Source organism: Heterodontus francisci, chromosome 31, assembly GCF_036365525.1.
Source record: "Heterodontus francisci isolate sHetFra1 chromosome 31, sHetFra1.hap1, whole genome shotgun sequence".
Lineage (NCBI taxonomy): Eukaryota > Metazoa > Chordata > Chondrichthyes > Heterodontiformes > Heterodontidae > Heterodontus > Heterodontus francisci.
Genome location: NC_090401.1, coordinates 27,587,464 through 27,602,423, shown reverse-complemented (window position 1 = coordinate 27,602,423; position 14,960 = coordinate 27,587,464). Strand labels below are relative to the sequence as shown.

Here is a 14,960-nt window from a genome sequence, read left to right as displayed (position 1 = left end):
ACAATTCACAAGAATACCAAGGTAAGGGAAACAACAAATTTATACTGTATGAGAAGAGAGTGCTGATTGGTTGGCAAGTGGACTCCGATTGGTAGAGGCGTTGCAATGGAGAATGCACCAGTTTAAGGTGACTGACAGTTAACGGCCAAGCTTTGTTTGAAATTTAAACCAGACGCTTGACTCTGATTGGACAAGGCATTTCCCTGAGGAATGAACCAGCAAATGGCTGTCACCTATTTTGTTTAGCTGAAACAGGCGCAATGTGTATTCATATATGTAGCTTCCTCAGTGTGCTAAGAAATACACTGACAACCAATTTAAGAATGTCAGTCGGGCTCGCAGTGTGGCACATTTGCACGGACTGGAAGCTCCAAGTCGAAAAGCTTCAACAAAATGTCTCTATTTTCAGCAATACTCAAGTGGAGAATATTCCATCATACTCCTGACTTGTGCCTTGTAGATGGTGGACAGGCTTTGGCGAGTCAGGAGGTGAGTTACTCGCCAGAGAATTCCTAGCTTCTGACCTGCTCTTGTAGTCACAGTATTTATGTGGCTGGTCCAGTTCAGTTTCTGTTCAATAGTAACCCCCAGGATGCTGATAGTGGGGGATTCAGCGATGGTAATGCCGTTGAATGTCAAGGGGAAACGGTTACATTCTCTCTTGCTGGAGATGGTCATTGTGTGGCGTGAGTGTTACTTGCCACTTATCAGCCGAAGCCCCAATGTTCAAATCTTACTGCATGCTGCGAATGGTACTAAACACTGTGCAATCATCAGTGAACATCCCCACTTCTGAACTTATGATGGCAGGAAGGTCACAGAGTCATAGAGTTATACAGCACAGGAACAGGCCCGTCGGCCCATCGTGTCTGCCGGCCATCAAGCGCCTATCCAGTCTAATCCCATTTTCCACCACTTGGCCCATAGCCTTGTATGCTATGACATTTCATCTAACTTCTTCAATGATGTGAGGGTTCCTGCCTCTACCACCTCTTCAGGCAGTGTGTTCCAGATTCCAACCACTCTCTGGGTGAAATTTTTTTTCCTCAAATCCCCTCTAAACATCCTTCCCTTTACGTTAAATCCATGTCCCATGGTTATTGACACCTCCGCTAAGGGAAAAAGTTTCTTCCTATCTACCCTATCCCTGCCCCTCATAATTTTGTATACCTCAATCAGGTTCCCCCTCAGCCTGCTCTGCTCTAAGGAAAACAACCCTAGCCTATTCAGTCTCTCTTCCTAGCTGAAATGCTCCAGCCCAGGCAACATCCTGGTGAATCTCCTCTGCACCCTCTCCAGTGCAATCACATGCTTCCTATAGTGTGGCGACCAGAACTGCACACAGTACCCCAGCTGTGGCCTAACTAGCGTTTTATACAGCTCCATCATAACCTCTCTGCTCTTATATTCTATGCCACGGCTAATAAAGGCAAGTATCCCAAATGCCTTTCTAACCAGCTTATCTACCTGTGCTGCTGCCTTCAGTGATCTATGGACAAGTACACCAAGGTCCTTCTGACCCTCTGTCACTGATGAAGCAGCTGAAGATGGTTGGGCCTCGGACCCTACCCTGAGGAACTTCTGCAGCAATGTCCTGGAGCTGAGATAATTGGCCTCCAACAACCATAACCATCTTCCTTTGTGCTAGGTATGACTCCAACAACTGGAGAGTTTTCCTCCTGATTCCCATTGTCTCCAGTTTTGCTAGGGCTCCTCGATGCCACACTCAGTCAAATGTTGCCTTGATGTCAAGGGAAGTCACTCCAACCTCACCTCTTGAATTCAGCGCCTTTGTCAATGTTTTGACGAAGGCTGCAATCAGATCTGGAGCCAAGTAGCCCTGGCGCAACCCAAACTGAGCAGATTGTTGCTGAGTAAATGCTGCTTGATAGCACTGTTGATGATACCTTCTATCACTTTGCTGATAATTCAGAGTAGACTGATGGGGCAGTAATTGGTCTCATTGGATGTGCCCTTATTTTGTGGACAGGACATACCGGGGCAATTTTCCACATGGTTAGGTAGATGCCAGTGTTGTAACTGTACTGCAACAGCTTGGCTCGGGGCCCAGCTAGTTCGGGAACACAAGTCCTCAGTACTACCGCCAGGATGTTGTCAGGGCCCATATCCTTTGCTGTATCCAGTGCCTTTAACCGTTTCTTGATATCATGTGGAGTGAATCACATTGGTGACAACTGGCATCTGTGATGCTGAGAACCTTAGGAAGAGGCCGAGATGGATCACCCCATCCTGGCTGAAGATGGGTACAAATGCTTCAGTCTTCTCTTTTGCAGTGCTGCACAAGGTTTTACAGGACACAACACAGCACTGTTCTGGAGACCTTTGCTTGCGAGTACTCGAGAACACCTTCAGACCTATCTGGGCACCTGAAACACATCTTCAATATTCCAATGGCTTGCTCTATGACATACCTGGTGGCCATGTGGCTCCCACTGTAGTGCTCCCATGCTACAATGGTGGGGTTCCTCATGGGTGTCATGAGTCAAGTTTGGATGGGGTATCCCTTGTCTCCTATGAACCAGCTATTAAGTCTAGTTTCTGGAGCGAAAATGTCTGGAGTGTTGCACTGCCACAGCATCATCACAGCTCTCAGGGTATCTGGCACAGACCATGGACATCTTCTTGTAGTTGCATACCAGCTGTGCACTGGTAGATGAATATATCTTGTGGTTTATAAGAGTTCCTGGTAGCTGTGGTGGTGCTCAATTTCCATGTGTGATGCTCATGCTGGCTATTGTCACCTTGGGGAAAATTTACATAATTAGCAATCCTGGCAAATAATCCAGTGATCTGCCTTATATGTATTTTCTGCAGCCGACTGGGAGGACCTGGATATGTCTCTGTAAGTGCCCTGAAAGGATAGAGAGGCTAAAACGCAGAGGGTGGCGTTCACTTTCACAGCTATTGCTAATGTTTGGGCACCAGAGAGAAGGCCTTCCTTTAGGAACCTGCAGATATCTACCACCAACAAAAGGTGACAACCTCAGCCCACAGAAGCACTGCTCTTCTGAGAGGTCAAAAAAGTTGAGCCTCTGTCTGTAAACCCAGTGACATGAGCAATGCCTCCAAAGATCTTGGCCCCTCTTTTGTGCACCTCTCTCCTATTTAAGTGCTGACCCCACCAAAGCATGTTTAACTAATGGTAGACTCTTAATTGCACTGCTACCAGAAAATCTGGCCCCATGTTACAAATTTCTAGTCTCTATTCCTTAAAGCTTCGTGCCATCCGATCATAACAGACAGGGTCTGTTTACAGAAGGGTACCTTTGCTATCCAATTTTGAATTGTACAATAAGGTGCAAAACCTGTATTTCTCCTATCTTTTGGTAGAAGGCCATATGCATTCCATGGAGATGAGGCTAGTTGTAATCCAACAAGATGGTTTGTTTATCATGACATACTTAACTGAATAGAATACAGTTTTAAAAAAAAGAAATTCAGTCCATTTCTTACAGATTCATTACATCAAAATTAGCTAAACATAGCCCTTGATTATAGGCCTACCTTAATTTTCTAAGGAAATATTCACTGACCTGACCGATACTAAAAACAGAAATAAAAAAGTTCTCCATCTTTGACTATTTTGGACTTCAAATCATTGTACAATAGAATTCTTACCAATCAGAGAGACAGTCAAAATGGCCTTCGACCCATCCTCAGCTCTTCATCAGGAACTTGCTTGTTACATTGCTAATGCAAACTGGAACCTCTCCTTGCTCTTCCCCTCGGCGTGGGAGGAATGGCAGTACATTGTCTGGCCAGCTGCCATGCACTAAAAAATAGGTCTTCCTCTCGGATGCTGGACATGTCTGCCACTGTTACAGCCAGGTGAGGAAGGGGTCTCTGGCTCCCCTTTCACCCCTTCTCTGGTTTGACCACACCAGGGTTTATCTTTTTAACACAGTGATTGAACTCACCACCTCAGTGAATGTTTGCTCCTGTTCCTCGAATGTAATTGCAACAGAACCAATCAGACAGGTTTTCTTGAGTTTAAACAAGAACGATGTAAATTTATTATTCTTAACACTCTAAACCAGTTAAAATTACTAAAATACGCTACACACACACACACACACACATTACAGAGGGAAAACAGTCTTGGTGGTTGGAGCAGAGTCAGAAATAAATGGAATGGAATTTAAATACTGAGCATCAGTCCCAGAGTCCTCAGTTGAAATTGTAGTCTTGATGTCCTCGCTGGACCACGTGCACAGTTGCAGGCTTATTTCTCAGGCTCCAGAAGGCAGAAGAGGGGGTTCAGTCCTTGTCCCTTAGTTGTGGTGGTCTGTAGACTTGGATTTCCCAATTACAGCCAGGTCTGTTCTGGATCTTTACTGGACAGAGAAAGAGAGAGAAAGAGAAAGAGAAAGAGAAAGAGAAAGAGAAAGAGAAAGAGAAAGAGAAAGAGAAAAAAAGAAAGAGAAAGAGAAAAAGAGAAAAAGAGAAAAAGAGAAAAAGAGAAAAGAGAGAGAGAGAGAGAGAGAGAGAGAGAGAGAGAGAGAGAGAGAGAGAGAGAGAGAGAGAGAGATGCTCCCTTGATGATTTACAGTTACTGCCCTTCTGCTTTTTGTCTGACAAAACTCTCAGTCACTCCAGAGCTGCACAAGCAGATGCATGACATTACCATCTCTTTGTATTTTAATGAGGTCTTGCTGGAATTTTCTCTGAGATTCAAGGCTTTACCCCTCAGGCTGTCCAGTCACACTTGGTGGGGATTGGCTCTTTCAAAGTCAATGGGTATCGATGGCTCCTGACGGCCGTGTTGATAAAGCCATTTCAGGTAATTTAATCAGACAGCACTCCATTGTTCTAGCTAGGTTGACTCAATCATGTTGTCTCCAGTTTAATCCTTTGGTGTTTCAAATGTAAATTTCAGTGGCCATCTTGGTTGCCAGGTTACCAAAAAAAAGTTATTTGTATGAATTTCCAGTAAAAATCTCTGGCAAGGTTCCAACCGATGACATTAATATTTCCCATTTGGCATGTAGCATTTTCATGGCACACCACTTGATGTGAGAACCTCACCCTCCTGAAGCACCACTTTTCTGTGAATGAAAGGAAGCTGAACAAATATAAAATAAAAAGTTCCCAAAGCACTAAATTGCAATCAGTACTTTGATCTGGGCAATACATGCAACATAAAACAGATGATGGAAGACTCAGAGCTCAACTTGTTTTGAATGGAGAAAAGGGAGACGAAGGGATGACATGCATCAGGTTTTTTAATAAAGTGAGAAGATAATTTAATAGTGCAGACAGCATTGTAGGAAATGAATAAATTTGAGGAAAGACTGAACTGCCACCTTCACATCTTGTACAAAGTATGAGATATGTGGAATAAATTAAAGGGACTGTAGTATCGCAGTAGTGTTACTGGACAAGTAATCCATAGACCCGGATGAATGCTTCAGAGGTACGAGTTCAAATTCCACCATGGCAGCTGGGGGAGTTTAAATTCTTGTCATTAATAAATCTGAAATAAAATGCTAGTCATATCAATAATGATCATGAACCTACTGGACTGTCATAAAAAACCCATATGGGTCACTAATGTCCTTCAGGGAAGGAAATCTGCTGTCCTTTATCAATCTGGCCTGCATGTGATTCCTGGCCCACAGCAATATGGTTGACTCTTAACTGCTTTCTGAAATGGCCTAGGAAGCTACTCAATAGTAGGTGGCTCCCCCCACCTTCTCAAGGGCAATTAGGAATGGGCAGCAAATGCTGGCCTTGCCAGCGATGTTCACATTGCATGAACAAATAAAACAAAGAGAGTTCCAGTCTTATTTATTTTAGTTTTTCTCCCCATAAATATTTGTCATTTAATTTCTGAACTATTCTCACGTGCAACCCTTTGTTGGATTTTGCAAGGCTAAACTCTTCACCCCCATTTTTAGTCTTGCATTTGTGACATGTGATTATGCTGAAAAGTTTGACAGAGTTCCAAAACTTCAGGTCTTCTCAAATTAAATGGGTTTGGACCAATTTTGCACAATGAACTACATTGTTTTAAAATGGAGAACAAAGAGATGGTGTGATTACCTTATGATACCATCATATTGGTGCTACAAGTATAAGTTTGCTAACAAGACTCAAAATAAAACAGAATGGTCTAAAATGCTTGCACTGCAGATTTGTAGCACAGCTAGCTTGTAGTGGCGCGTTGTGTGCAATTATCATGGCTCCAGAAAATGATCCAGTTCAAAATTCGCAAATGTTCTTTTTCAACACTCACAATTCAGTGAAGTAATGCATTTGTGTAACTTCAAATGGGAGAAACAAATACAAAAGAGATAGGTTATTCTGATAAATGTCGTCATGTAATGCAAACATGGCAGTATTGATGTGTACAAAGAGTGGATTATGAGAGCAAAGTCAAGAACATAAGCACATCCCAATTCATCAGTTGAAGATTCCATTCTCTTTTTTACCTCTGCAAAAAGGAACTGGAAAATCCCACGATGCGCTGTTCTCCGAGCTGGCAAGACAAGTCAGAACTGCATGTCCTTCAAGGAAGTGGCCAGCATTACAGCTGAATCGGATTTTGTCCCCAACGTTGAACGTAGATCCCTGCTGCAGTCCATTCTGTAATTTGCCTGGATTTCCACAAGTATGGCTTGGCAATACTGAAAGAGATATATTAAAAAAATAACTGAATGAGCTGTTTATAGTTCTCAGTCATGATCATTTTTCTGTTCAAATTCACACAATTGGATTTTAAGTTGAAACTAATGGCATTTCACTACTACATTCTACATACATACGATTGCTTTACATTGTAAAACACTATTTTAAATGGATTGTACATTGTTAGAACAGATCCGCTACATCAAGGCTCCCAAACTTGAGCTGATTTGCATAACATTACTGAAAAGATTCCAAAACTCATTATTATAAATCTCAACTATATTCACATAATAATTCAAAGTGTTGCCTTTCATTAATTATATTTTCTCTACTGAATTTTTAAACTTACATAATATTCAGGGCCTGGAGTTTCCACTAGGTTGTACGTTTTTTTCAAAGCAGTTTGCCTGAAGTCGGTCAAACCAGTGCAAACAATTGGAGAATTTTAAATATAAATTGCATTCATCACAACTCGAGTTGCCATGATCTTTTGCACCAGTTTAAATATAATTGGGCTGGAAGCTGGCCCCACCCACAAAACTAGACATGCTCCCAGACTGTACTGATCACCACTGAGTTTCTATGATCATTCATATTCGCACGATAAAACCTTTGATCGACTGCATTCTGTTCCTCCGGAGCATCATCACAAAACACATGAGCATTTGAGGTACAAGGTGTCTTGTTAACTTCTATCAACTGCTCAGAGTCCAAGATTTTGTAATTAATTCTGATTAATTGCGAGGAATGAACCTTAACAGTTTGATTGCCATGTTTGCTAAGTACCATCTTGCCATCACAAGTATTACCTTACCATGCCTTTTCCATTCCCTATGACCCTCTCTTTTATTCCATACAAAATCTCCTGAATTGATATCTGCTTCAGATGGTCTTACACGATACATTAACGCTCTCTGAATTTTCTCCAAGACAGCCTTGATGAAAGTCTGTCTCCTTGCATACAAAGCATTAGTCATAGAGAGATACAGCACTGAAAGAGGCCCTTCGGCCCACCGAGTCTGTGCTGACCAACAACCACCCATTTATACTAATCCTACATTAATCCCATATTCCCTATCACATCACCACTATTCTCCTACCTACACTAGGGGCAATTTACAATGGACAATTTACCTATCAACCTGCAAGTCTTTGGCTGTGGGAGGACACCGGAGCACCCGACAGAAACCCACACGGTCACAGGGAGAACTTGCAAACTCCGCACAGGCAGTACCCAGAACTGAACCTGGGTCACTGGAGCTGTGAGGCTGCGATGCTAACCACTGCGCCACTGTCAACTGTGCCAGAAAAAATGGAGCTAATTGCAGTACAGAGGAACATAGGAGCAGGAGTAGGCCATTCAGCCCATTGGGCCTGCTTCGCCATTCAATTAGATCATAGTTGATCATCTACCTCAACAGCACTTGCCCACGTTATCCCCATATCCCTTGATGTCATTACTATCCAGAAATCTATCGATTTCTATCTTGAACATGCACAATGATTGAGCTTCCACAGCCCTCTGGGGAATTCCAAAGATTCACCACCCTCTGAGTGAAGAAATTCCTCCCCACCTCCGTCTCTGCCTACCCCTTGTTCTGAGACTATGTGCCCTGGTTTTAGACTCACCAGCCAGAGGAAACATCCGATCTACATCAACCCTGTCACGCCCTGTAAGAATTTTGTAAGTTTCAATGTGATCACCACTCATTCTTTAGAATTCTAAGAATACAGGCCCAGGTATTGTGCACAAGAAGAGACATTCCAGGGTCGGCTAAGAGAATCCACAAACAGATGTGGTTAGACCAGCTAGTCACATGACTAACCTGCTTGGCAACCTGGGTTTTTCTGAATTGTACAAAGAGTTTGAACAAAAAAAGTCTGTTTTCTCCTGGAGTGAGAAGACCTCTCCTGTCTGCTCCCATCTCTTTCTCACAAGCCTCTGGACCCACTGAGGCCACATGAACTTCAAGAGAGAAAAGTCTCCTCCATCGAACAAGATTTAAGAAGAATACTGGGTCCCAATGAAAAGCAAGACCTACCTACAATCAAGGACTCTGCAGCAAGCTCAAAGAACAGTAACCAAAACCATCTTCAGATATTGCCTCAAACGTTTCCCCTTTATTTCTTCTGCTCTTTTCTGTCTCTATCTGCATCATGTATGCATGATAGCGTGGACACGTTGCATATCCATAGGTATTAATCAAATTAGAGTTTAAGTTTAATAAAGAACAAAGAACAGTACAGCAGAGGAACAGGCCATTCGGCCCTCCAAGCCTTCGCCGATCTTGATGCCTGCCTAAACTAAAACCTACTGCACTTCTGGGGACCGTATCCCTCTATTCCCATCCTATTCATGTATTTGTCAAGATGCCTCTTAAACGTCGCTATCGTACCTGCTTCCACCACCTCCCCCGGCAGCAAGTTCCAGGCACTCCCACCCTCTGTGTAAAGAACTTGCCTCGCACATCCCCTCTAAACTTTGCCCCTCTCACCTTAAACCTATGTCCCCTAATAACTGACTCTTCCACCCCGGGAAAAAGCTTCTGACTATCCACTCTGTCCATGCCGCTCATAACTTTGTAAACGTCTATCATGTCGCCCCTCCACCTCCGTCGTTCCAGTGAAAACAATCCGCGTTTATCCAACCTCTCCTCATAGCTAATGCCCTCCAGACCAGGCAACATCCTGGTAAACCTCCTCTGTACCCTCTCCAAAGCCTCCACGTCCTTCTGGTAGTGTGGCGAACAGAATTGCACGCAATATTCTAAGTGTGGCCTAACTAAAGTTCTGTACAGCTGCAGCATGACTTGCCAATTTTTATACTCTATGCCCCGACCGATGAAGGCAAGCATGCCGTATGCCTTCTTGACTACCTTATCCACCTGCGTTGCTACTTTCAGTGACCTGTGGACCTGTACGCCCAGATCTCTCTGCCTGTCAATACTCCTAAGGGTTCTGCCATTTACTGTATACTTCCCACCTGCATTAGACCTTCCAAAATGCATTACCTCACATATGTCCAGATTAAACTCCATCTGCCATTTCTCCGCACAAGTCTCCAACCGATCTATATCCTGCTGTATCCTCTGACAATCCTCATCATTATCCACAACTCCAGCAACCTTTGTGTCGTCCGCAAACTTACTAATCAGACCAGCTACAGTTCCCTCCAAATCATTTATATATACTACAAAGAGCAAAGGTCCCAGCAATGATCCGTGCGGAACACCACTAGTCACATCCCTCCATTCAGAAAAGCACCCTTCCACTGATACCCTCTGTCTTCTATGAGCGAGCCAGTTCTGTATCCATCTTGCCAGCTCACCTCTGATCCCGTGTGACTTCACCTTTTGTACCAGTCTGCCATGAGGGACCTTGTCAAAGGCTTTACTGAAGTCCATATAGATAACATCCACTGCCCTTCCTTCATCAATCATCTTTGTCACTTCCTCAAAAAACGCAGTTCAATCTTTTTTCTTTAAACCTAAGAACCCTGTTTGGCTAGTTTATTTGCCTTATAATTGGAAGTTAATGAACAAGGATTCACGAAGGGGGAGCTAAAAAAAAAGGTGTGTTTAAAATTAAACCCTGTTACGGTAAGATCAGGTGAAGGCTGAGGACGGCCCTCGAACCCTTTCTCACCTGGTCGTAGCATTCCTTAGATAAGGAGACCAAAACTGTACACAATATTTAAATGTGGTCCACCCAAAGATCTGCAGAATTACAGGAGACATTTTTACTTCTGCACTCAAATCCCCTTGCAATGAAGGCCAACATACCATTTGCCTTCTTAAGTGCTTGCTGCACTTGCATGCTACCTTTTAGTGAATTATGAACAAGGACAACCAGGTCCCTTTGGATGTCAACACTTCCCAACCTTTCACCATTTAAGAAATACTCTGCCTTTCTTTTTTTTCTATCAAAGTGGATCACTTCACACTTATTCGCACTATATTCCATCTGCCATGTTCTTGCCCACACACATAGCATGTCCAAGTCCCCTTGAAGCCTCCTTGCATCCTCCTCACAACTTACATTCCCACTTAGTTTTGTGTCATCAGCAAATTTGGAAATATTACATTTGATCCCCGCATTCAATCATTTATATAGATTGTGAGCAGTTGTGGCCCCAGCACTGATCCTTCCAGTACCCCAATAGTAACAGCCTGCCATCCCAAGAATGACCCAATTATTCCTGTTTTCTGTCTGTCAACCAATTCTTGATCTATACCAGTATATTACCCCCAATCCCATGTACTCTAATTTTGTTTACTAATCTCCTGCCTGGAACCTTATCAAAAAGCCTTCTGAAAATCCAAATACACCAGATCCACTAGTTCTCCTTTATCTATGCTACATGTAACATCCTCAAGAAAGATTTGTCAACATGATTTCCCTTTCATAAATCCATGTTGATTCTGCCCAACTATATAATTTTTTTCTAAGTGTCTAGTTATTACATCCTTTATATTAGATCCTAACATTTTCCCTACTACTGACATCAAACTAACAGGTCTGTTGTTCCCCATTTTCTCTCTCCCACCTTTCTTAAATAATGGGGTTACATGTGCTATTTTCCAGTCTGCAGGAACCTTTCCAAAATATATAAAATTTTGAAAGAACACCACCAATGCAACCATTATCTCTATAGCCACCTCCTTCAACACTCTGGGATGGAGCTCATCTAGTCCAGGGGATTTATCAACCTTCAATCCAGTAAATTTTTTGAGTACCACCACTTTATTGATACGAGCTTCTTTCAGTTACTCATTTTCCCAAGTCCCTTAGTTCCCTAGTATTTCTGGGAGACTTTCTTTTACTTCCTCTGTGAAGACAGACACAATGGCCGAAATTTTACGACCCCTGCAGGAGCAGGGTGGGGGTCATAAAATTGAGGAGGCAAGGGGGAGGCTGGCCTTTCCAAAGCCTTCATATCCACGTTGCAATTTTATGAGGGGTGGCGGTGGCAAGAAATGGCCCGCCCACCCCAAGCCAATCAAAATCCTTAAGTGGCCAATTAAGTGCCACTTAAGAGCCTCCTCCTGCCTCCGCTGGCATTTTACCAGTGTCAGGCAGGTGGCTCAGGCCCTCTAGGAGGCCACGTAAAACCTTGCGGCCTCCTTGTGAGCTGGGGTTTGGGGGGTGGCCCTATTGATTGGTCACCCTTTGCCCCATGGAGGGCCGCCCCCAAGGCCCGTCTGTCCCACTACATAACACCGCCCCCCCAAACCAACACCGTGGCCTTGCCTGGGCCCGGTGGATTGTCCCCAGAGACTCACCTTTTTTCCGGGCCGGCATGCACGATCCTGCTTTGGCTGGGTGCAGTCCCAACAGGGGCCATCACTCCCAATGGTGCTGCTGGGAATGAAAGCTGCCAGCTTGCTGATTGGCCAGCAGCTCCATTAGGAGAGACTTCCTGCCTCAGAGGGCGGATGTCCCGCCTGTGGCCAATTAAGGGCCTGGGGAGCGCAAAATCCTGGCATGGCTTCTTAGGCTCGACAGAGGTGGGCTCACCCCTGACTTTTTGGCTGGTCGGCGGTGCCTCCCTCCCAAGGTAAAATTCTGGACAAAGTAATTGTTTAATTTCTCCGCCATTTCCCTATTCTCCATTGTAAATTCTCCTGTCTGAAAGAAGCTTTTACAATCTACCTTTATGTTTCTCACTAGCTTGCATTCATATTCTCTTTCTGCTTTCTTTATCAGTTCCTTGGTCATGCTTTGCTGGACTCTAAATTGCTCCCAATTGTCAAGCTTACAACTTTTTCTGGCAATCTTATAAGACATTTCCTTTGATCTAATGCAATCTTTTGACTTCTTAGAATTATAGAAAAGTAATGGCACAGAAAGAGGTTATTCAGCCCATCATGCTCGCGCCGGCTGAGAAAACTAGTTGCCCATTCCAATCCCACCTTTCAGCACCTGGTCTATAGACTTACAGGTTACAACATTCCAGGTGCAGGTCCAGGTACCTTTGAAATGAGTTGAGGGTTTCTGCCTCCACCACCAATCCAGGCAGCAAATTCCAGACACCCACCACCCCTGCGGGTGAAAACGTTTTTCCAAATGTCCCCACTAATCCTTCTACCGCTCCACTAGGGGAAATAGGTACTTCCTATTGACTCTATCTCGGCCCCTCATAATTTTGTACACCTCAATTAAGTCACCCCTCTGCTTCCTCTGTTCTAAGGAAAATAACCACAGCCTATGCAATCTTTCCTCACAGCTGCAACTTTCAAGCCCTGCAACATTCTTGTCAATATCCTCTGTACCCTCTCCAGAGCAATTATGTCTTTCCTGTTATGTTGTGACCAGAACTGTACGCAATACTCCAGCTGTGGCCTAACCAGCATTTTATACAGTCCCAGCACCACATCCCTGCTTCTGTATTCTATACCTTGGCCAATAAAGGAAAGCATTCCATTTGCCTTCTTCACCACTTTATCTACCTCTCCGACCACCCTAAGGGGCCTGTAGACATGCACTCCAAAGTCTCTCACTTCATCTAGACTTCTCAATATCCTCCCATTTATTGTGTATTCCCTTGCTTTGTTTGCCCTCTCCAAATGCATTACCTCACACCTCTCTGGATTGAATTCCATTTGCCACTTTTCTGTCCATTCAACCAAACCATTGATATCATTCTGGAGTCGAAAGCTATCCTCTTCACTATCAACTACATCCCAATCATGCCTCCCACATTTAAATCCAAATCATTGATATATACCACAAACAGCAAGGGACCGAACACTGAGCCCTATGGAACACCACTGGAAACTGCAATCCATTCACAAAAACATCTGTCGACCATTACCCTTTATTTCCTGTCACTGAGCCAATTTTGGATCCAACTTGCCACATTCACCTGTATCCCATGGGCTTTTACTTTTCTTACCAGTCTGCCATGTGGGACCTTGTCAAATGTTTTACTAAAATCCATGTCGACAATATCCACTGCACCACCCTCATCAATCCCCCTTATTACTTCTTCCAAAAATTCAATTAACTTAGGAAGACACAACCTTCCCTGAACAAATCCATGCTGACTATCCCTGATGAATCCGTGCCTTTCTAAGTGAGAGTTTATCCTATCTCTCAGAATTGATTCTAATAACTTGCCCCCCACTGAGATCTCACTGACCAGCCTATAAATATTTGGCCTATCTCTCACACCCTTTTTAAACAATAGTGCAACGTTCGCAGATCTCCAGTCCTCTGGTACCTCGCCTATATGTAGTGAGGATTTGAAGATGATCCTCAGAGCATCTGCTATTTCCTCCCTGGCTTCCTTTAACAGCCTGGGATACAATCCATCTGTCCCTGGTGATTTATCCACTTTCAAGGATGTCAGACCCTCTGGTACTTCCTCTTTCATTATGCTTATCATATCTAATATTTCACACTCCTCCTCTTTAACTACACTATCTGCATTATCCATCTGCATTGTGAAGACACAGACAAAGTATTCATTAAGAACTCTTCTCATATCTTCTGCATCCACACATAAGCTCCCTTGTACATCTCTGACAGGCCCTACCCTTTCCTTAGTTATTCTTTTGCTCTTAATGTACTGATAAAACATCTTTGGATTTTCCTTGATTTTTCCTGCCAATATTTTTTGACATCCTCTCTTTGCTTTCCTAATTTCCTTTTTTTACTTCACCCCTGCACTTTCTATATTCCTCTGGGCTTTCTAAAGTATTAAGTTTGTTGTGAGTGTCATAAGCTTTCTTTTTCTGCTTTATCTAACCCTGTATGCTTCCAGATAACCAGGGGGCTCTAGATTTGGCAGTACCATCCTTTTTCTTTGTGGGAATATGTCGACACTGTGCCAGTAGAATCTCACTTTTGAATGCCTCCCACTGGTTTGCCACTGATTTTCCTTCAAGTAGTTGTATCCAGTCCACTTTCACCAGATCACCTCTCAGCTTCGTAAAATTTTCCTACCTAAAATTTAAAACTTCTACTCCTGTTCTATCTTTGCCCTTTTCCATAATAATTAGGGTGGCACAGTGGCACAGTGGTTAGCACCGCAGTCTCACAGCGACCCAGGTTCAATTCTGGGTACTGCCTGTGTGGAGTTTGCAAGTTCTCCCTGTGTCTGTGTGGGTTTCCTCCGGGTGCTCCGGTTTCCTCCCACATGCCAAAGACTTGCAGGTTGATAGGTTAATTGGCCATTATAAATTGCACCGAGTATAGGTAGGTGGTAGGGAAATATAGGGACAGGTGGGGATGTGGTAGGGATATGGGATTAGTGTAGGATTAGTATAAATGGGTGGTTGATGGTCGGCACAGACTTGGTGGGCCGAAGG

General features: G+C 43.7%; 1 protein-coding gene across 1 annotated transcript in view; it reads right to left on the bottom strand.

The window, feature by feature from the left end:
• The window catches only part of csmd2 (CUB and Sushi multiple domains 2), a 2,056,060-nt gene that overhangs the window by 1,252,802 nt on the left and 788,298 nt on the right, over nt 1–14,960 (bottom strand). The window contains exon 4 of the mRNA XM_068011193.1: nt 6,453–6,647. Coding sequence (XP_067867294.1) covers nt 6,453–6,647 — 195 coding nt within the window. The remainder of the gene's footprint in view (nt 1–6,452; nt 6,648–14,960) is intronic.